The sequence below is a fragment of the Aethalodelphis obliquidens genome, unplaced genomic scaffold, assembly GCF_003676395.1.
Source record: "Aethalodelphis obliquidens isolate GAN/ISIS:26980383/991018 unplaced genomic scaffold, ASM367639v1 scaffold86, whole genome shotgun sequence".
NCBI lineage: Eukaryota > Metazoa > Chordata > Mammalia > Artiodactyla > Delphinidae > Aethalodelphis > Aethalodelphis obliquidens.
In genome coordinates this window covers 4,802,771-4,824,499 of record NW_020838030.1, presented here as the reverse complement: position 1 = coordinate 4,824,499, position 21,729 = coordinate 4,802,771, and the positions used below count along the sequence as shown (strand labels likewise).

The 21,729-nt window shown below is 45.5% G+C and overlaps 3 protein-coding genes across 5 annotated transcripts in view; 2 read left to right on the top strand and 1 right to left on the bottom strand.

Moving 5' to 3' along the window:
• Positions 1-1,227: 1,227 nt before the first annotated feature.
• Positions 1,228-13,106, bottom strand: CIDEC (cell death inducing DFFA like effector c). 2 transcript variants are annotated; one of them, XM_027093742.1, is made up of 8 exons: positions 12,973-13,106; positions 12,090-12,169; positions 11,286-11,327; positions 8,999-9,076; positions 7,710-7,863; positions 4,665-4,823; positions 4,393-4,580; positions 1,228-1,617 (listed from the first exon to the last, which is right to left on the bottom strand). In XM_027093742.1, exons 4-8 carry the CDS (start codon positions 9,049-9,051, stop codon positions 1,455-1,457), a joined length of 717 nt encoding a protein of 238 aa, XP_026949543.1. In that variant the 5' UTR covers positions 9,052-9,076; positions 11,286-11,327; positions 12,090-12,169; positions 12,973-13,106; the 3' UTR covers positions 1,228-1,454. The 2 variants fall into 2 exon arrangements, with proteins under 2 accessions (XP_026949543.1, XP_026949542.1); XM_027093741.1 differs by lacking the exon at positions 12,973-13,106 and having other exon boundaries at positions 12,090-12,399.
• The window catches only part of LOC113613203 (interleukin-17 receptor C-like), a 44,330-nt gene continuing 27,340 nt past the window's right edge, over positions 4,740-21,729 (top strand). Inside the window, exon 1 of the transcript XR_003430106.1 lies at positions 4,740-4,835. The gene's annotated coding sequence lies outside the window, so the exon portion shown is untranslated. The remainder of the gene's footprint in view (positions 4,836-21,729) is intronic.
• Positions 15,032-17,979, top strand: JAGN1 (jagunal vesicle mediated transporter 1). Of its 2 annotated transcripts, none has more exons than XM_027093743.1 (2): positions 15,032-15,264; positions 17,028-17,979. In XM_027093743.1, the coding sequence occupies exons 1-2, from the start codon at positions 15,176-15,178 to the stop codon at positions 17,488-17,490; spliced, it is 552 nt and encodes a 183-aa protein (XP_026949544.1). In that variant the 5' UTR covers positions 15,032-15,175; the 3' UTR covers positions 17,491-17,979. The 2 variants fall into 2 exon arrangements, with proteins under 2 accessions (XP_026949544.1, XP_026949546.1); XM_027093745.1 differs by lacking the exon at positions 15,032-15,264 and adding an exon at positions 15,272-15,420.

Here is a 21,729-nt window from a genome sequence, read left to right as displayed (position 1 = left end):
GTTTTGATTTGCTCTTCTCTAATAATTAGCAATGTTGAGCATCTTTTCATGTGCCTACTGGCCATCTATATGTCTTCTTTGGAGAGATGTCTATTTAGGTCTTCTGCCCATTTTTTGATTGGGTTGTTTGCTTTTTTTGATATTGAGCTATATAAGCTGTTTTTATATTTTGGAAATTAAGCCCTTGTCAGTTGCATCTTTTGCAAATATTTTCTCCCACTCTGGAGGTTGTCTTTTCATTTTGCTTATGGTTTCCTTTGCTGTGCAAAAACTTTTGAGTTTATTTAGGTTGCATTTGTTTATTTTTGCTTTTACTTCCATTATTCTAGGAGACAGATCCAAAATAAATATTGCTGCGATTTATGTCAAAGAATGTTCTGCCTCTGTTCTCCTCTAGGAGTTTTATAGTATCCAGTCTTACATTTAGGTCTTTAATTCATTTTGAGTTTACTTTCGTATATGGTAGTAGAGAATGTTCTAATTTCATTCTTTTACATGGAGCTGTCCAGTTTTCCCAGCACCACTTATTGAAGAGACTGTCTTTTCTCCATTGTATATTCTTACCCGCTTTGTCGAAGATTAATTGACTGTAGGTATGGGTTTATTTCTGGGCTCTCTATTTCCTTCCATTGATCCATATGTCTATTTCTGTGCCAATACCATGCTGTTTTGATTACTGTAGCTTTGTAGTATTGTCTGAAGTCTGGGAGGGTTATGCCTCCAGCTTTGTTCTTTTTCCTCAGGATTGCTTTGGCAATTCTGGGTCTTTTGTGTTCCCAAAGTCCTTCTGGTAGGCAAACTTATTTTGGAAATTGTCATTTACCATATTCATTACATGATCTGCTCAAGCCTCAGATTAAGCAGACATTAGTTTCAGAATTAATTGTAATTTTTTTTGTTGTTTGTTTTTTTGGTAGAAAAAGTGCTGTTTCCTATAACCCCACATTATGGAGAATGGTTTGACAACAGAGTTCTCTCTTCCCTTAGACCTTACCAACTTTCCAGATAGAACCCCACCCTCACCTCGCAAAGAACAGAAGCAAAGAAAATGTATCAGCATAAATAATTTATTGCGAACTCTCTAGTATCATACACGAGTGGGTTGACAATTCACTCAAAAGCATTTGGGACAGGAGACCAGGAGGTAGGCAGTGTAATGAAAGTGTAGCACGTGAAGACAGGTTGCTGAGGGGCAGCCTTCCTGCCATAGCCTGCTGGTGACCACTCTTGGCCCGCTAAGCTACCTGGGGCAGGAAGGAGCCAGGCCAGGCCAAGAGCCCTCAGTTCTCCTTTGGCCAGCCCAGCCCAGGTTTCCGGCCCTTCCCCCTGCTTCATCATTCACGTTCCTGTGGGGCTGAGGGAGGTGTTGGGAAGGTAAGAAGCTCTTTAGCTGCCAGGCTTGTGGGTGCTACCAGCTGAGCATGGGGTCCCCGGTCTAGTCCTTGGCTGGGCTTTCATTGCAGTATCTTCAGAAAGGTCGGGATGAGGGATGGGGCTTTGCTCTTGGAGGGCTGCCCTCCCTCTGTGGCATCCAGGAGCTGCTGCAGGTAACAGGAGGTGCCGAGCAGCACGTGGCCTGTGGCCTGCGTGCTGAAGAGGGCCCAGCGGAGAGCTTCTCTGGGTGGGATGAGAAGGCACTAGGGTCAAAACACAAAGAAAGCCCCTTCCTCCTCCCCCTAAATGCCTGCTCCCCCACGCTGCGTTCATAACTTCATAAACTGTAGAGTGACGTGCAAACAGAACAGATGCTGCCCTCCCTCAGCAAATGGGACAGGGTCTACAGTGTTACCTGCAATCGTACCTTAACTGAGACGTCCACAACCTCCCTCTTCTCGTGCAAAATTCAAGCTCATTTAACAAGGCCTTTTATTTTTCTAATGCTACTTTGGGCCAGCCAGACTGATCTCTGTCACATGACTCTGCCCTTCACAACCTCTGTTCTAGACAGAAGTGTTTCCAAGTCATTTGTAGTCTAGCTAATTTTCAGAGTGCTGGACGTGAAGATCTCCATGTCTGGTGTTGCAGTGTACTGAGAACAGAACTCCAGTCAGACAGGCCTGAGTTCTAATTCAGTTTCATTAGCTGTGGCAACCTTGGCAAACTTCTATAGCTCTGAGCTTCGGCACCCTCATCTGTAAAGTGAGATCATACCATTTTGATCCCACACAGCGTTGGGAGGATGAAATAACATAAATCACTTAACACAGGACCTGATATGTAGAAGAGAAGGGGAAACATAGGGTCAAGACTAGCTGGTTGAATGCTTGACTACTTTAACCAAATTCTTATCCAGATCTGTTTGAAAGAGATAGGTGAGGGTCACTAGGGGTGTCTAGTCCTAGGAGGGATCAGGGAGAAGAAAACAAAAGGAAAATAAATTCTTTCTGGCTGATATTAAAACTTGTTTTCTATTAACCTTCATTCAGTAAATGAACTTATGTTATGGCTGAGGTGGAGGGGGACAGGAAGACAATTAGAATCATAAACATCTGTATATAAAAATACTTAAAAAATTTAAAGGTGAAACCTGAGAAGTATACCCATTTCTCAAATTAGAGAACTGAGGCTTCAAACCAGCTGTCTGGACATGAATAGGAATGAAATTCTGACACATGCTACAATATGGATGAACTTTGAAAACATTATGCTAAGTAAAATAAACCAGACACAAAAGGGCAAGTATTGTATGATTATACTTACATGAGTTGCCTAGAATAGGAAAATTAATGGAGACAGGAAGTAGGACAGAGGTTAGCAGGGCTGGGGGAAGGGGGTGTGGAGAGTTAGTGTTTAATGGTTACAGAGTTACAGTTTGGGATGATGAAAAAGTTCTGGAAATAGATTTACAAGTAACTGTTGCACAACACTGTGAATGTACTTAACGTCACTGAATTTTATACTTAAAAAAAAAGTGGTTAAAATGGTAAATTTTATGGTATGTGTATTTTACCACCATTAAAGAAAAAACACTTGCTGACGCCACTAAGTCATTCCACTGATTCCAGCTTGCTGTTGTTTTTTGTTTTTCTTTTGGGACCAATATGCCTACTATGTTTAGGTCTGAGGGTCCCATTTCCCCTAGACGGACTGAGTTTAAAGGCTGAAACTTCTTGCTCTAGATTTTGCAATCTGCAAACTGCTGGCAGCAAGCCCAGATCCAGAGGGGTATATGATCTGGTATAAGAGGAGAAGGGAACTTCTTGCCATAGAACGAGGCTCAAGCCTGCCGCTGAGTGTTATCTGTGGCAGGCAGAACCACGCGGCCTCAGGTCCCTCATCTGCAGACTGGGAATGCAGAGAATAAACTCGGAAAGCCAAGAAGGTCTGGTGTGCTCTAGCTACGTACGTTCTGGCAGAACTCTGGAAGGAGTAGAATTTCTCAGAAACCCCTGAGAATGAGGATCATATGTATCTTCATTCCTTGTACAATTATTTGAATTATTGCTACGTACCAGCATTCACCAAGGTATTGGAGGCAACAGCAATTCTTGCCCTCATGGAGCTTGTTCTGACATCTTATTTATCTCTGTGTCTCTAGCTCATAGCGTTGGGCCAGGACACAGAGAGTGCTCAGTAAACACTAAATGAAGCAACTGGGGAGGAGTAGCAGCTGTCAGAAGTAACTGGCAAGAGGCCAGCTTTGTGGTTTTCGACTACTTGGATGTCTCTGCCTCAGTGGCTACATCTGCCTAATGAGGTAAGAGTTCTCTAGAGCACCACTGGAATAGCTGAATTTGGAAACCACTACCATAACAGTACTTGTCTTATGATTAAACATATTCCCATGCTTCCTGTGATAGTTGATTAGACTTTCAAAAGTAAAGTAAAAAGCTTCTTTGAAAGTTCATTAGATGATACAAATGACTATTGTCCACAGACATACAAATTAATTCCGTTCTATGGAAGGACAGTTATTTCATCCCTCCCACCCCCATGGAAAAATCCAATTTTGTATTTATAAATAGCTCAGCATTCTTGTTGGATCTATATATGGGTGGGATTTTGAACTGATTGTAACTTCTTGCTGGTTCTCTCACTAGTTGAGTTCAATAAAATTTTTGACACATGTTCATTTTTCAAAAGATTAGAAGACTACTTAGGAAAACTTACTACTTTAGGTGAAAAATAATTAGTTGTTATAGTGGGAGGTAATTAGAAAAGCTAAATGTATCCAGGTTCCACCAGCAGGAGTATATGTATCCCTTTGGCATATACTACAATAAACTAAAACATGAATTCAGCCATAAAGTCCTAGACAAATGCTAATTGTCATACTTTGTCAGCATCAACACCAGGCCCAGGCTCCGAGAAGCCTGAGGTGCATGGGAGAAGATAGCGCCTCTCCCATTGCAGTGTACCCAGCCTGTCCCCAGCTAACCCCAATTCACTCACTTCATGACGCGCCTGGCGCCGTAGCAGCGCAGATCATAGGAAAGGGAGTATGTGCCATAGAGAGTCGCCTTCACGTTCAGGCAACCAATGAAGTCCTGTGGGTTCACCTTGTACAGGTCGAAGGTTACTTGGGCCACATCAATCTTCTTGGCAGGCTTACGGGAGAGGGAGAGTTGGTACCTAGTGCCCTGCATCAAGACAAGCATGTGGTTGGCACCCCTCAAGGATTTCTTCTAAGCTCCCAGTACTCTCCCTGACAGGTGGGACGTCACCTGCTCTGATGGGGGCTGCCATTTCTGCCCCTTATGGAGGACCATGAGCACGGTGTCATCTGTCAGGGATTGGAAATACTCTTCTGTCTCTACAATTGTGCCATCTTCCTCCAGCACCAGGAAGAAAGGCTTGTCTGCCAGCATCAGGGTATCCTGGACCTGGAGAATAAGGTAAGTGATGCTTCTGGCATCACATGTAGCCACAGAGCTGGTATGGGGAAGACCCACATCACACACCTCAGCTGGCACACCTCAGACACACACGAGTGGGCCGGGACTTATGGGATGGGACTGGAACCCAGGGCTCTTGCTGTGGGATCATCATCCAAAGAACCTATATTATGGTATCCCTTGGTACCTGACTTCATGGTTAATATTCTAGAATAGTGCTGTCCAATAAAAATATAATGGGAGGGACTTCCCTGGTGGTCCAGTGGTAAAGAATCTGTCTTGCAATGCAGGGGAAGCAGGTTCGATCCCTGGTCAGGGAACTAAGATCCCACATGCCGCGGGGCAACTAAGCCGGCATGCCACAACTACTGAGCTTGTGCACCTCAACTAGAGCCCGCGTGCTGCATACTGTAGAGCCCACACACCCTGGAGCCCGCCACAACTAGATAAGAGAAAACCCGCATGCCACAACTAGAGAGAAGCCCACGCGCCATGACGAAAGATCCCTTATGCCTCAACGAAGATCCCATGGGCCACAACTAAGACCCGACACAGCCAAAATAAATAAATAAATAAAAATAAAAAATAAATAAATCTTAAAAAATTATAACGGGAGTCACACATGTAACTTTTAATTGTGATATAATTTGCATGCCATAAAATTCACTCTTTTAAAGTCTACAATCCAGTGGTTTTTAGCATATTCACAAAGTTGTGCAACTACCACCACTGTATAATTTCAAAACATTTTCAACCCCATTTTTACCCCAAAGAGAAACCTAGCCCCATTAGCTGTCACTCCTCATTTCCTAGCCCTTGGCAACCTCTCCTCTTCTGTCCTCACAGATCTCTGTGGATCTGTCTATGCTGGACATTTCATATAAGTGGAATCATACAATGTGTGGTCTTTTTAGACTGGCTTCTTTCACGAACATGTTTTCAAGGTTCTTCTATGTTGCAGCATGATTCTTTACTTTTTTATGGGTTAATAATATTCTACTAAATAGATATACCACATTTTTAATCCATTCTTCAATTGATGGACATGTGGGTTGTTTCTATTTTTTGAGTATTATGAATAATGCTGCTATGCACATTCATGTACAAATTTTTGTGTGACATGTCTTTTCAATTTTCCTGGCTATATACCTAGGATTGGAATTGCTGAGTCATATAATAACACTATGTTTACTCTTCTTAAGGAAATACCAAACTGTTTTCTGAAGCTGTTGCATGATTTTACATTCCCAACAGCAATTTCTCCACATCCTCACCAACACTTGTTTTAGTCTTCTTTTATTTTAGCCATTCTAGCGGTATGAAGTGTTTTTGATTTGCATTTCCCTAATGACTAAGGGTGGTGAGCATCTTTTCATGTGTTATCAGCCAGTTGTACATCTTCTTTGGAGAAATATCTACTCAGATTCTTTGCCCATTTTCAAAAGGATCATCTTTTTACTGAGTTTTAAGAGTTCTTTATATATTCTTGATACTAGACCCTTATCAGATATGTGATTTGCAAATATTTTCTCCCATTCTGTGGGTTATCTTTTCATTTTTTTTGATCGTGTCCTTTGATGCACAAAAGTTTTTAATGTTGATAAAGTCCAACTTTTTTCCCTTTGGTTACTTGTGCTTTGGTGCCATATCTAAGAAACCAAGGTTATGAACACTTATACCTATGTTTTCTTCTAAGGGTTTTATAGTTTTAGCTCTACATTTAGGTCTTTGATCTATTTTGAATTAATTTTATATGTAGTATGAGGGAGGGATCCAACTTCATTCTTTTGCATTTGGATAGCCCATTGTCTCAGGAATATTTGTTGAAAAGACTATTCTTTCTCCATTGAATAGTCTTGGCATCCTGTTAAAAATCAATTGACCACAGATACGTGGATTTATTTTTGGACTCTCAGTTCTATTCAGTTGATTTGTATGTATTATGGGCTGAATGGTATCCCCCCCAAATTCATATGTTGAAGTCCTAATCCCAGTACCTCAGAGTGTGACTATATTTGGAGATAGCGTCTTTAAAAAAGTAATTACATTAAAATTAGGGCATTAGAGTGGGCCATAATCCACTATGACTTGTAAGAAGGAAAGGTGTCTTTATAAGAAGGAAGGATTAGGACAAGTTACTCCCAATCAAGTGTAGGGGGAGCATGGAAATGGGGAAGGGTGTCATTCTTGCCCAATGTTACTACCACCCACAAGAGCTGCGTGTCCTTGGTTTCCTCTCTGAAAGCTTACCTGATCAATAGTTTTTACTTTTTTTTTTTTTTGACCGTGCCCAGGGACATGCGGGACCTTAGTTCCCTAACCAGGGATTGAACCTGTGCCTCCTGCATTGGAGCAGGAAGTCTTAACCACTGGACCACCAGGGAAGTCCCATCTAATCAATAGTTTGAAAAAGTCTTCCACAGCTGTTAACAAAGCTTTGCATGGAAGGCCAATGTAGGAGACAGATTGAAGGAGAATTGCCCTGCATGAAGGTAAGGGAAGGAGATAGGGAAGGGAATCTCTAAAATCTTACTCAATACTCCAACTTCTGGGCAATTCTACAAGTTTAAGTACTACTGGAAAAGGGAACCTAAGGGTCCCTCCAGTAAGAAAAATAGACTCCAAAAATACCACTGACCTATTGTTAGTATCAGATGGTAATGTACTGCCCTCCCCCTGTCAACAGACAGACAGGATTCCAGGTGGGCACTACAAGCCCACTGGAGCTGCCATTAGAAAGGAAATCTTTTCACCATCTAAGCCATGAACTCCATCCCTGCTGAACTCCTAGCTCATGATGCAGAGTCAGCTGTTGGGGCCAGCTCTCTGCCAAAGTTCCCGTGGTGGGCTTTGCAGAGGCAGGCCCATTCCTACCTTGAGGCGGAGGTCCTCAAGGCTGTGTGTCATGATGCCTTTCCGCACACTCCGGTCAGCATTGCTTACTCTGCAGGGCCGGGCCCTGGGGGCCTCCGGGCTGGGCTGTGACAGCAGCTTCTGGGTCACCACCGAGGTGCTGACTGCCACGTACCTGGAGGCCATATGGAGCATCAGAATGAGCTGTCTGATGCCTCCCAGCCCTCAATGCACAGCAGGGTAACTTACCTCCCAGTCCTCTAGGCTGAGCTCATCATATTTCTCCTCCCCTACCACCCACCAAACCTGCTCTAGAGAGTCTTCCTCAAAAGCCTGCTGGATTGGTGCATCTTTTTTTTTTAAAAAAAAAAAAATTTATTTATTTTGGCTGTGCCAGGTCTTAGTTGCGGCACGCAGGATCTTCGTAGTGGCATGCGGGATCTTTAGTTGCAGCATGCGGGCTTCTTAGTTTTGGCATGTATGTGGCATCTAGTTCCCCGACCAGGTATCGAACCCGTGCCCCCTGCATTGGGAGTGCGGAGTGTTACCCACTGGGCCACCAGGGGAGTCCCCGGATCAGTGCATCTTAAACTTTAGTGGACACGTCACTCCCCTGGTGATCTTGTTAAAATGCAGGTTCTGATTCAGCAGGTCTGGGTGGGTTCTGAGATTTTATGTATGTAATGAGTTCCCAAGTGATATTGACACTGCTGGGTTTCAGACCATGACAAGTAGCCAGTCATAGAAGACTACCCCACATTTGCCCAATTACCACTTTCCTCTCTTAGCCTCATTCTTCTCACCTGTAATGTGAGACGAAGTGGCAAAGCTGAGGTCAATATAAGACAGTTTTGAACTCAGATACACGATGTAGAACAAAAGGTGTGCAGTGAACCTAGATTCTGGAGTCAGGCAGACCCAAGTTCGAATCCTGACTCCACTACCCATTTGCTAGGTGACTGAGAGAGCCCACCCTGTGCCTCGGTTTCCCCATCTGTTAATTTGGCATAATCCCACTTCCCAAAGTTGTGGTGAGGTTTAAATGAGATCAATAATGAAAGCATCAAGCAGTATCTACCTCTATCTACTCAATGTGTGATATGGGGGACTGTGGGGGGAGAGACAGCAGCATTAATATCTCCTGGGGGCTTGTGGGAGGGGCAAATCTTGGGTCCCACTCCAGACCTCCTGAATCAGCACCTGCATTTGAATAAGACACCCAGGTGACTTATGTGCCCATCGAAGTTCAAGAAGGTCTGCCCTACAGCTCACAGTAGCTCCCCTTCCCTTCCATGCTTGGCTCTCCTCACCTGGAGAGGGACCTGGGGTAGAGAAGGCTGAGGGACTTCATGGCGTATTCCATCTTCGTCAGCTGGACAGTGTTGGGCCTGGGAAGGAAGCAGAGACAGCTCCTGAGGTGGGGATGGGAGGGTTCCCTCTCTCTTGTCTTTTGACACAGAGCAACCCCACCTCCATCCAGCAAGCCTCTCCTCTGGTCTCCCCTAGCAACTCACACACACACCTCCCCCAGCCCTTCCCCGTCCCACCCATGTACGCCACCGTGAGCAAGCTGGAGACCCCCTTAGTGCCCAGGCTCAGCCCCCCTCAGCAGCCGCTCCTCCCTCCCCGGCACCACTCACTCCATGTTTCTCTGACCCTGGCTCTGGTCACACTGATCAGGGTTCACAAGTCGGGACTGAAGAGGCCCTGCCTGGTTAGTTCCTGTCCCTGGGGGCAGAGTCCACTTTACGCTGGCGGGAGGCGAGTCACACCACCTTGCACTGCTGGGGACCTTACCTCACCTGTTGTTCAGAGACCTCCCAGGCCAGGCAATCCAGTCTAAGCCTGCTCTCTCCAGTGGGTCCTTGAGCAATCCGAACCCCTCCTGAGGGTTCCTGCTGGCCAGAGACTTTCTACCATGATGGAACCGTTCTACATCCGTTCTCTCCAATACTGGAGCTGCTAGCCCCACATGGCAACTGAGCCCTTGAAGTGTGGCCGTACAACTGAGGAGCTGGATTTTTATTGAATGTTAACTAACTTAAATGTACACAGCCACTGTGGCTCAAGGCTGCTGGCCGCCATTCTGGGCACTAGCCGATGGCCCTGGGCTGACCTGCCAGCCCTTCTCTCCTGAGCCTGCTTGATCTAGCTCCTGCAGGCTCCAAGCCCTCCTGCAGGCAGGTCCTCCACCTGTAATGCCTCCCTTGGCCCAGGGCTAAACGTTTGCAGCCCTGAAGCCTGAGTTTCACTGTTTTCCACGTCTCGGAAAGCCTTCTTAGATGGCTCACAGAATTTCCCCTTCATCCTTGCCCTTCCTTCTTCCTAGCCAAGTGGGCCTCAGTGTCTGCTTCTGCCATAGCAGCCCCGCTCCTTGGGTGCCTCGCCCTGAGATGTTCTCCCTTTCCCAGCCCCCCTGCAGACAGGGCCTGCCTCAGAGCCAGGGGCTCAAGGAGTGCATGGAACGCAGCCCCCTCCCCAGTCTTTCCTTCTGACAATGCAGGGGACGCCCCAGGCCAGCCTGTCTGAGAAAGCCCTCTCCCCCACTTAGCACTACCCACATCAGCTTGCTTCAGCCTCCCTCCTCACTCCCAGTCACAAAACTCCACCCAGCCCCACCTCACCGGTTCTCTAGGAGCCAGAACCAAACCCAAACAAAAAACCCAGGGTAAGAAACTCCTTACCTCACACTTCCCAGCCTCCTAACCTTCCAATACTGCCCTTCTCAGCCCAGCCCTCCCTCCATTTTATTTCTAGCTCCCAGGGCAGCCCCTCCCCTGGCCTCCAGCCCCAGCTGGAAAAGAGCACAGGCACTGAGTGTGCAGCTCTCACCCTTGGGATGTCAAGCCAGCCTCACTTCCAGAAAAAGCCAGAAAGGAGGGGTGGAGGCATGTTTCGAAAGATTTGGGGCAGGGTATGGCCCAGGACATGGTATTGGGCACACAGGGCACAGGAAACAGGCAGGTGTGCATGGTGGTCCCAGCTCTACCCATGTTAGCTGTTGGAGTGTAGACAAGTTCCCTTAACCTCCTGAGCCCCAGTTTCGCTCACCTCTTCAACAGGGATAATGATTCCTGTCTTAATGATCCTGACCGAGGTAAGGATTTGTAATAATAAAAGTAAAGGGCTTTGCAACAGAGATACTTAATAGATAGAAACAAATATTGGTGTTATTGATAATATAATTATTTAATAATAGCAGATAATTTAATAATAATAATAAAGACTAGCTGAAATGTGTAGTGGTTAAGAGTGTAAGATCTATGACCCAGAAGTTCTACATATACGTAATATTTGGAGTTATATATATATCTCCAAGGGAAATGAAAATCTATGTCCACACAAAAACTCATACACGAGAAAGTTCATAGTGTTATTCATAACAGGCAAAATGTAGAAACAACCCAAATGTTCGTCAATTGATGAATGGATAAAAAAGAGTGGTATATCCATAAATGGAATATTATTTGTCAATCGAAAGGATATATGCTACTACAGTACATGGACAAACGTTGAAAACATTATGCAAAGTGAAATCACAAGGGATTTATTATGCAAACATTATGCAAAGCCAGTCACAAGAGATCACATACATACTTGTATCATTCCACTTGTATGAAATGTCCGGAATAGACAAAACTATAAAGACAAAAAATTAATTAGTGGTTGTTTAGAGGGGCTGGGGAGAGGAAGGGGAATGGGAACTGCTAGTGGGCATGGGGTTTCTTTCAGGGGAGCCAAAAAAAAGTTCTAATCTAGTAATCTGAACACAATCTACTTTGATGATTGTGCTAAATCTATTTGGAGGTTGTACAACCCTGCAAATATACTCAAACCATCGGATTGTACACCTAAGTGTGTATGGTATATGGATTATATCTCCATAAAGCTGTTTTTAAAAAAAGAGTTCAACCTCACCTTTCTTTTAGAGTTGGGTTTTTCACACTAGTGCATCAGAATCACATGGAAGACTTGTTAAAGATTAGATTGCTGGGCTCCACCGCAGAGTTTCTGACTCAGTATGTCTGGGGTGGGGCCTAAGAAAGTGTATTTCTAAGAGTTTCCGAGGTGATGCTGACACTGTGGCTACTTAGGGACCCTATTTTGAAAACCAGCAGTCTAGCACTAGCTGTGTGATGTAACTCATCTAAGCTTCAGTTGGATCTAACAAATGGGGATTAAAAATGGTTCCTACCCCACTGGGTTGTCATGAAGATTAAATGAGATAATCGTGAAAAGTACTTGATATAAAGTTTAGTGCACCCTTCAGGCTCAATAAATAGCTATAATCATCATCATCATCATCATCATCATCCTATTACTTATATCTAAATCCTTCCCTATAAAAACTTTCAGGCAACCATCATTCACTCACTCAACAAATACTTATTAGGTACTTACCTTGTGCCAGCCCTCCTAGGGTCTGAGAATACAGCAGGAAACAACACAGCCTTGTCCCACACTTCAAGGAGCTGACATTCCTGGAGGAAGGGGGAACTCAGACCATGAACAAATATGCAAATAATCAAGATAATTTCAGATAATGATGTTCTGGGAAGAAAACAACACAAGGTGATATGATAACAAATGGCTGGAGAGCTAGATTGGCCTGTAGGCTTAAGAAAGGCCTCAGGGCTTCCCTAGTGGCGCAGTGGTTAAGAATCGGCCTGCCAGCAAAGGGGACACGGGTTTGAGCCCTGGTCCGGGAAGATCCCACATGCCGTGGAGCAGCTAAGCCCGCGAGCCACAACTACTGAAGCCTGCGCACCTAGAGCCCATGCTCCGCAACGAGAAAAGCCAGCGCAGTGAGAAGCCTGCACACCGCGACGAAGAGTAGTCCCCGCTCACCGCAACTAGAGAAAGCCCACACGCAGCAACAAAGACCCAATGCAACCACAAATAAATAAATAAATAAATAAACTTAAAAAAAGAAAGAAAGGGCTCAGAGGTGAGCTTTCAGCTAAATCCTGACTGATGAGAAGTCAGTCTTTTCAAGACCTGGAGTGTCTTGGTCTGTTTGGGCTGCTATACAGAATACCATAAACTGGTGACTAATAAGAAATTTATTTCTCATAGTTCTGGAGGCTGACAAGTCCAAGATCACGGTGCTGGTAGTTCTGGTCTCTGGTGAAGACCTTCTTCCTGGTTCACAGAGAGCTGTCCTCTCTCTGTGTCCTCACCTGGTAGAAGGAGCAAGGGAGTCTCTTTGATAAGTATACTAATCCCACCACCCCCAAATTCCACCTCCAAATACCATCACATTGGGGATTAGGTTTCAACATACAAATGGAGGCAAGGGTGGGGGACACAAACATGCAGTCTATAGTTCCACCCGGGACTGGAATCATCTTTTGAAGTCCTGGAGGTGGGCTGGGGGCATTCAAGGCAAAGGAAACATCAGTGCAAAGGATTTGAGAAGAGAATGAGCAGGGTGAGGAAACAGGAACACAAATCACTAAACTTCAAGACAGACCAAGAGCCAGAAGAGAAGTACCAATACTTCAGGGAGGAAATTATGGGGAAAGGGTTGGGGCCCCTCCCTTGGACATTCATGCCTCAAATATTTATTGAATATCCAACATGTGCCTAGTGTCTCATGATAAGCCAATGGATGACTCAGAAGCAGTCTGACTCAGAAGCCCTGATGAACATCATGGAAATCACACACAGAAAAGAAAAAGATAAGCACAAGCTAAAGCCAGAGTGTCTGTGGGGGATGGAGGAATGCTTGGTGAACCTGAGGATTCTTCACAGTGCTTAAGAGGATGGTTTTGGCTCATGCATAATTTATGTATTCAGCAAGCATTTCTTTTTTATTTATTTATTTATGGCTGCGTTGGGTCTTCGTTGCTGTGCACGTGCTTTCTCTAGTTGCGGTGAGCAGGGGCTACTCTTTGTTGCGGTGCACGGACTTCTCGTTGCGGTGGCTTCTCATGTTGCGGAGCACGGGCTCTAGGCACGCGGGCTTAGTAGTTGTGGCTCACGGGCTCTAGAGCGCAGGCTCCGTAGTTGTGGCGCATGGGCTTAGTTGCTCCACAGCATGTGGGGTCTTCCCGGACCAGGGATCGAACCCGTGTCACCTGCAGGCGGATTCTTAACCACTGCGCCACCAGAGAAGTCCTGATGACTCAGTTCTTATCCCTCTCTTTGAGGCGCTCACCTCTAGTCTGGGAGGCAGATGTCAGCGTGGTTCCCAAATGCTGAAATGCATAAAATCATTTGAGCATCTTGGAACAGAGAAGGGCTCTAGTTATGAAGCAAAATTGAGAAGCCAAAAAAGAAAAGACTATATATTCAACCTTATGAAAAAACTATTCTGCATGTTAAAATTGTGAAACCATGAGTAAAGTCAAAAGACATACAATAAATAGGAAAAATATATGGCAACTAAAATTATAGACAAGAGGTCATCTCTCTCTCTGTCTCTCTCTGCCATCTGTATATAAATTAACAAGGCCAACAATGCAGTAGAAAAATAGACAAAGGATATGAACACAGTTCAGGGAAATGAAATACAAATGACTCAAACATAAAAAGATACTTCAGTTTTTTCAGATAACAATTTTGAAATTCTTATTTTATGTATTTTTTTATTGTGGTAAAGTGTACATAACATAAAATTAACGATTTTTAAGTATACAGTTCAGTGGCATGAAGTATATTCATACAGTTGTGCAACCATCATCACCACGTTCCTTGGCAACCACTACTCTGCTTTCTGCCTCTGCCTAATTTCTTTTTCTTTCATGGCCTTGACATTTCTTAAAAGTATAGTCCAGTTATTTTGTAGAATGTCCCTCAATTTGAGTTTATCTGTCACCTCTTCATGATTAGATTCAGGTTAAGTATTTTGGGCAAGAATATCACCTCAGTGATGCTGTGTCCTCAATATTAGCAGGAGGCATAAGGAGTCAGTTTGTCTCACTCCTGGGCAAGTTAACTTGATTACTTAGTTAAGGGGGTGAGTGCCAGGTTTCTCCACTGTAAAGTTACCGTTTCTTCTTGCAAAGATTAATCTGTGGGGAGATACTTTGAGACTTTGAGTGTGAAAGATGCACGCTCTTGGGAAAGTCACAGATCCCTTCCAGGCATCAGTTTCTCCATCTGTGAAGTGGGAACAGAGACGTCTTAAAATCGAATTAGAGTTAAAGAAAGTGTAAGTGCTCGAGAGGCTGGAGTATCAGCTCCCGACCTTGGCAAAAAGAAACACGCGCTGGGGTTTAATTTTCTGCGCGCTCCAAATGCTGGGGAGAGACGGGCAGGGCGGGGCCTAGAAGAAAAGCGTGTGCGTATGTGTGCGCGTGCGCAGGGACGTGACTACAGAGTCGGTCCTCCGGAGACAGAGAGGCCGGAAGTTGTCCTCACAGAACCGCTGGGCTGTTGGGTGGGCGGAGCTGAGGCGGCGCGCTTAGGGTTGGCAGGCATGTTAGCGCTCTAGTAGCTGCAGCTGGTCGGCGTGAGGGGCTCCAGGGCTCTGGGCAGGGAAGATGGCGTCTCGGGCAGGCCCGCGAGCGGCCGGCACCGACGGCAGCGACTTTCAGCACCGGGAGCGCGTCGCCACGCACTACCAGATGAGGTATGAAGTGAGGCGAGGAGCTCGCAGGGCCTGGGACGCGACGCCGGCCCGGCCTCAGGGTCTTGCTCCCCAGCCCGCTCTCGCGCACCTGCCAAGTCCCCTCCTCCTGCGACGGCCCGGGGCCGGCCCCCAATCCCGGGAAGCCCCGTAGCTCCTGTGAGTTCCACCCATTGATCCCGCTGTGCCTTGAGGGGTCCGGCCCCGCTTGGGCTCCGGTGTCTCGGCGATGCTGGCCCCGCTCTCTGATCTCGGGAACCTGATTTCTAATCGAGCCTCAGTTTGCTTATCTGGCAAGGGAAAATTAATCTACCTTTTCGGTCTTGGTGATGAATTAGTGAGCCAATAATCGCATAAAGAGCGTAGCATAAGATGTAGCACATAAGTCTGTCCAGTACGCGGTAGCTGTTATATTTTGGGTCGTTGTGGGGATTTGGACCTTGAAGTCCAGACTTACTCTGCCTCAAATGAGTTTTATGAACCCCCCCCCCACGTAAGGGATATTTCTACATTCGTTTATTCGTTCAACAAATATTTATTGAGCTTCTACCCATCAGGCATTGTGCTAGGCCCTGAGGATAGAATAGCGAAAGCAGCCCTGGTCTTTGTATTCATGTTATACCTTCAATAAAAAAGTCTATTGACAAACAAACAAAACTGGTCCCTGCCTTCATGGAGCTTCAAGGCTACAAGTGACTGATTCCCCTCCCGCCCCACCTTTCTGCACTTTCTATAATGAATATTTTTAAAAATAAAAATTTTTTAGAGATTTTCTTTACTTAAATCCATTGAAATTTCCCTGAATCTTTTCCACGTCTTTTTCTCCACAGTTTTAAAGAATGACAAGCTCTTTGAAACCTCACTTTATTCTTATCCTTAGACCCTTGTCTAAAGGGCACCTCACAACTCAAGCCAGTGTTTTCATGCCTGTCTAGAGCAGAAACTCTGCTCTATGAAGGCGTGAAGGGATATATTTAGGACCTGAGAGAATTCAAAGAATAAGAGAAAATATCCTTACTTTAGATGAAAAATGTACTCTAGCTGGAGAAGTACGGGCAGCCTGAGTTGGTTTCCTTGCTGCCAATACCTCCTTCCATAGGCTATCCTCCTATGCCACAGTCAGAGTTCTCTTTCATTTTTTTTTTTGGCCACGCAATGGGGCTTGCAGGACCTTAGTTGCCCGACCAGGGATTGAACCTGTGGCCTTGGCAGTGAAAAGCCAGATTTCTAACCACTGGACCGCCAGGGAATTCCCCAGAGTTCTCTTTGTAAACACAGCCCTGAGTTACTCTTCTGTCTTTAAAGTGACTCAGTGATAGTCTTTGCAACTTCATATCCTGCTACTCCCCTCTCCACCACATTGTAGTCCTTCCACACCCAACCATTTGCTCTCCTGGAACACAAATGCTTATGCCTTTTTGCCTGCATGCTGTTACCTCTGCTTGGAATGTCCATCTCCACCCACGTCTCAGAGCCTAGCTCAGATAACACCCTTGTCCAGGCAGCCTTCTCAGTCAACTCATCTCAATCAGAATTCATTACTCCTTCCTGTGATTCCATATATTTTGCAACATAGATTTACTAGAGTTTTTCCAGTTCGTTTTCTAATTGCTTTTTTCTTCCTGTGTACCTTGTTCCCAGCCTCCAGGCAGGAACTATACCTTATTCACGTCTGTTTCCCAGTGTCCAGTATAGTTGCCTGACATAGAGTTGGTGGTCAGAAAATTTTGAATGAAAGGTACTTCTCCCTCTGCTCTGCCCCACAGTGTGACCCTCAAGTATGAAATCAAGAAGCTGATCTACGTGCATCTGGTCATATGGCTGCTGCTGGTTGCCAAGATGAGCGTGGGGCACCTGAGGCTCTTGTCGCATGATCAGGTGGCCATGCCCTATCAGTGGGAGTACCCCTATTTGCTGAGCATTGTGCCCTCCCTCTTGGGCCTCCTCTCCTTCCCCCGCAACAACATTAGCTACCTGGTGCTCTCCATGATCAGCATGGGGCTCTTTTCCATCGCTCCCCTCATATATGGCAGCATGGAGATGTTCCCTGCTGCACAGCAGCTCTACCGCCATGGCAAGGCCTACCGCTTCCTCTTTGGTTTTTCTGCCGTCTCCGTCATGTATCTGGTGTTGGTGCTGGTGGTCCAAGTGCATGCCTGGCAGTTATACTACAGCAAGAAGCTCCTAGACTCTTGGTTCACCAGCACACAGGAGAAGAAGCGTAAATGAAGCCTGCTTGATGAACTACTGTGTGAGGTGAAGCCTGGGCCTCCCATCCAGTGGAGTGAGAGGGTAGAGGAGCTGTTCTAAAACCTCCTTCGGTGATTTTGGCAGCTGCGATGTTGACAACTAGTGCAAACTAGGTCCAAGTTCTGCAAAGCTCCTTCTGTTGCCATCAGCTGGTAGCAAAACTATGTTTAATTTACTCCTGGTTGGTGGAACTGGGTGATCAGCAGCTGTGAAACAAATTTCAGCTGGTTAAAGTTGAGATCCTTCTGAGTTTTTCATCCTTGCCTCTTTTTGGTCATTCTCTCTGCTTCCATCCATCACCCCTTAGCCACCGAGACCGGAGGAGATAGGGAATAAATCACATTCTGCTTCAATCTATGAGTCATGGGGCAGGAAACATTTGAGAGGCTGCTCCCCTTGCAGGCTGTGGTCTCTACTGTGAAGCGTTTTAATTAAAAAGAACCTCAATAAAGTTACAACTGCCTTGTCCCCCCTGTGCTTTGTGTTCGGCATCTGATAGAGTGTGAAAAGTGTGTTGTTTGAGTGGCCTTAGTCACTAGGAGGTACGTAGAGGCTCCCCGAGAAACCTGGCAGTGGCGGTGGGGAAGTGAACTGGACATAGGGGGAACTTAAGTCATAGTTGCAACCCTGCAGCTGATTGGCAGGAACTACTGTGGGCCATACATTTAACCTCCACCTCTCAAATGGTCCGTTCTCATTTATCCAGCTTGGGTTATGGGTTTGTCTTTTGGTTGGATATTCATGTTTATCATTCAGTGTTAACAGTGTTAGTTATGTGTCTAATACTGTTTTATGGTATCCGAAAGAATTTTAAAGTATCCTGCATATAAAAAATTTGCAATCTAGGTGAAACGTAATATCCGTGTGAAACAACTAATGAACACAGTATGTCTGGTGTGGAGCAGAGAAGTTAAAAATAGAAGTGGGGGGCTGCCAATGCAGGGGACACGGGTTCGTGCCCATGTCTGGGAAGATCCCACATGCTGTGGAGTGTCTGGGACCGTGAGCCATGGCTGCTGAGCCTGTGCGTCCGGAGCCTGTGCTCCGCAATGGGAGAGGCCACAACAGTGAGAGGCCCTCATACTGCAAAAAAAAAAAAAAAAAAAGGGAAAGAGATCTGTGAGCTAAAGGCCCTTTCACACATAAAAGTCTGACATGGTACATATTTATTGCATGAAAGATGTGTGTTGGGCTTCCCTGGTGGCGCAGTGGTTAAGAATCTGCCTGCCAATGCAGGGGGCACGGATTGGAGCCCTGGTCCGAGAAGATCCCACATGCCACGGAGCAACTAAGTGCGTGCGCTACAACTACTGAAGCCTGTGAGCCTAGAGCCCATGCTCCACAACAAGAGAAGCCACCGCAATGAGAAGCCCGCACACCGTAACAAAGAGTAGCCCCCGCTTGCCGCAACTAGAGAAAAGCCCGCGTGCAGCAACGAAGACCCAACACAAACAAAAATAAATAAAAACAAAAACATTAGGTGTGTACTCAGTCTCTACAGTACTTCTAGGTACCCAACCTTTAGATGTCCTGATTATCATTTCAAACTCAGTGTGTCCTAAACTTAACTCTTTGCCTTCTACCTCATATTCATTCCTCTTCCTGCATCCCTGTGTGCAAGTGAGTATACCAAGAATACAGCTCTGGATCATCAAGTCCCTACTATGTGCCATTATTTTTTTCTTTTCTTTCTTTATTTTTGGCTGCGTTGGGTCTTTGTTGCTGTGCGTGGGCTTTCTCTAGTTGCGGCGAGCGCGGGCTGCTCTTTGTTGTGGTGCGTGGGCTTCTCGTTGCAGTGGCTTCTCTTGTTGCGGAGCACGGGCTGCAGGTGTGCCGGCTTCAGTAGTTGTAGCATGTGGGCTCAGTAGTTGTGGCTTGTGGGCTCTAGAGCACAGGCTCAGTAGTTGTGGCGCATGGGCTTAGTTGCTTCTTGGCCTGTGGGATCTTCCCGGACCAGGGCTCAACCCCCTGCTCCCTGCATTGGCAGGCGGATTCTTAACCACTGTGCCACCAGGGAAGCCCGATGTGCCATTATTTTTTGAACAACCAAAATTCCTTAATCCTTTTCAGACATTTCCAAAGTGTGGTTCCAGTGCATCACTCTTGATTTATCTCCTGACACTGTCACTCACACACTGTCTGTCTCAGTCAGGAAAACCTCTTATGAATCCCCATATTGGTTCCATGTTTTCCCAGTTTCCTTAAAAATTTTCCTTTTCTGCTTTTATACTTCTTTATTACTTATCTTTCAAGACCTAGTTTTATACGGTAATTCTCAAGGACTGAGGGTTCTTTCTTTGAATTCACATGGCATTTTAATTTTATCTCTTCTACTGACAGAATTACTAGTTTACATGTCTTTTCCTCACCCCTTGCTCTTTACCTAATGTGCATCATGCGCTCTGAATTTATTGAATGAAGTAACTTGTGCTATTGTAGCCTAAAGTCAGAGCAAAGAACTAGAGTGAAGGGTAGGATTTGGATAGCAGAGAGGTGCAGATGGAAATGAGTGGGTAATGGAGTTATGTGCACCAGGCACAGATTGCTGATTTTTAAAGAACCGGGATGTAAATAATTATTAGTTAAAAAAAGAATTTAAAATTTATTTGATTACTAGAATGGTACTTTACAGTCTTGTAGTGCTTTTCAAGACCCATTATGAGGGGGCTTCCCTGATGGTGCAGTGGTTGAGCATCCGCCTGCCAATTCAGGGGACATGCGTTCGATCCCTAGTCCGGGAAGATCCCACATGCCACAGAGCAACTAAGCCCGTGCGCTACAACTACTGAAACCCACGCGCCTAGAGCCCGTGATCTGCAACAAGAGTAGCCACCACAATGAGAAGCCTGGGCACCACAACGAGGAGTAGTCCCCACTCGCCACAACTAAAGAAAGCCCGCACATAGCAACAAAGACCCAATGCAGCAAAAAATAAATAAAATTAAAAAAAGAAAAGACCCATTCCGAAAATTATTGTCAACACGAAAAGAGAGCCGTTTGGTTCATTTTAGTTTTCTGCTTGTTGGCTTGTTGGGATTCTGCTTTTTGGGCTTTCCAAGCATTTTTTCCCCCTGCCTCATGGTTGTAGTATTCCCTGAAGTAAACAAGATCTCCTTTGAAAGGGATCTTGATTTAGTGGGAAGAGCACTGTATTTGGATCAGGAGACAAGTTCAAGTACCAAGATCAGCCCTGCCAAATTCACAGGATTGTTTTGAAGATCAAATGAGGTAAAATCTTGTGAAGGTGCTTTAAGAACCCTAACACTATACAAATGTGAGGAATGGTTATTAATCCCTGATGTTTACAGAGCTAGAGGGTGTAGGCCTTGGAAGAACCCTTAGTGAGCATCTAGTCTATGGGAAAGTGGAAAGTGTGGTATAGTGGAAAGAACAGTTTTTGATATTACACTGACTCAGGTTAGAAATCTAGCCAGGCATTTTGCTACCTTTTGCCTTGAGCAAGATATTTGAGCCTCTGTTTTTATCTAACGTATGGGGATCATAGCATCTACCACCCAGGGTTGTTGTGAGGATTAAATAAAATAATGTATATAAACTGTATAGTACATAGTAGGTGCTTAATAAATATCAAAGTCCCTTCCCTTGATGAGCAGTGTTGGTGTTCCCCTCTCAGATTGGGGGTCCCTTCCTCTTCTCTTAAGCATAACTTCTTGCATCAATATTCTGGAGATTGATCCCTTCTGGAAGAGCAGGAATAAGAAAGGAACACTTGTGTACTCTTGGTTTTTGTTGGTCTAATTGGTTGGACCTTCTTGCCCAGGGTGCCCAAACAGTAGGCACAGTTGCCGCAACAGACCTTGGGAATCTGGCATTACAGGAAGAGCCTGGAGACGCTGTTGCATTCAGCGTCCATGCATGGGTAAGGCTTTGTCAGAAAGAATGGCTGCCCAAGGACCCCACAGTGTACTGTCTACCTGAGCACGCGTAGGGGCCTGCCAAAACCTCCTGAGCGCCTGGATTGCTCCCCACGTAAAGGTTACTGGAGAGTGAAGTCTGGATCAGCTCATTCAGACACAAACCACAGGTGAGATAGGCCTTGGCCACCTTCCAAAAGGACAGGACTTCTGTGCTGCAGGCCTACCACACACCTCTGTTGCCTTTACTCCAGTTGGCCCCCTCCTGTTCCAGCCACAGAAGTACTCCCCCCTTGTTGACACTTGCCAAACAATCCCTACTCTCCTAGAAATCTGATCACTG

Excerpts from the sequence above, each read along its gene's own strand:
- CIDEC (XM_027093742.1), bottom strand. The coding sequence starts at position 9,051 with ATGGAATACGCCATGAAGTCCCTCAGCCTTCTCTACCCCAGGTCCCTC. Across the intron at positions 7,864-8,998 it reads TACCCCAGGTCCCTCTCCAG|GTACGTGGCAGTCAGCACCT; the intron begins GTGAGGAGAGCC and ends TATGGCCTCCAG. Across the intron at positions 4,824-7,709 it reads TTGAGGACCTCCGCCTCAAG|GTCCAGGATACCCTGATGCT; the intron begins GTAGGAATGGGC and ends CTTATTCTCCAG.
- JAGN1 (XM_027093743.1), top strand. The coding sequence starts at position 15,176 with ATGGCGTCTCGGGCAGGCCCGCGAGCGGCCGGCACCGACGGCAGCGAC. Across the intron at positions 15,265-17,027 it reads GCCACGCACTACCAGATGAG|TGTGACCCTCAAGTATGAAA; the intron begins GTATGAAGTGAG and ends TCTGCCCCACAG.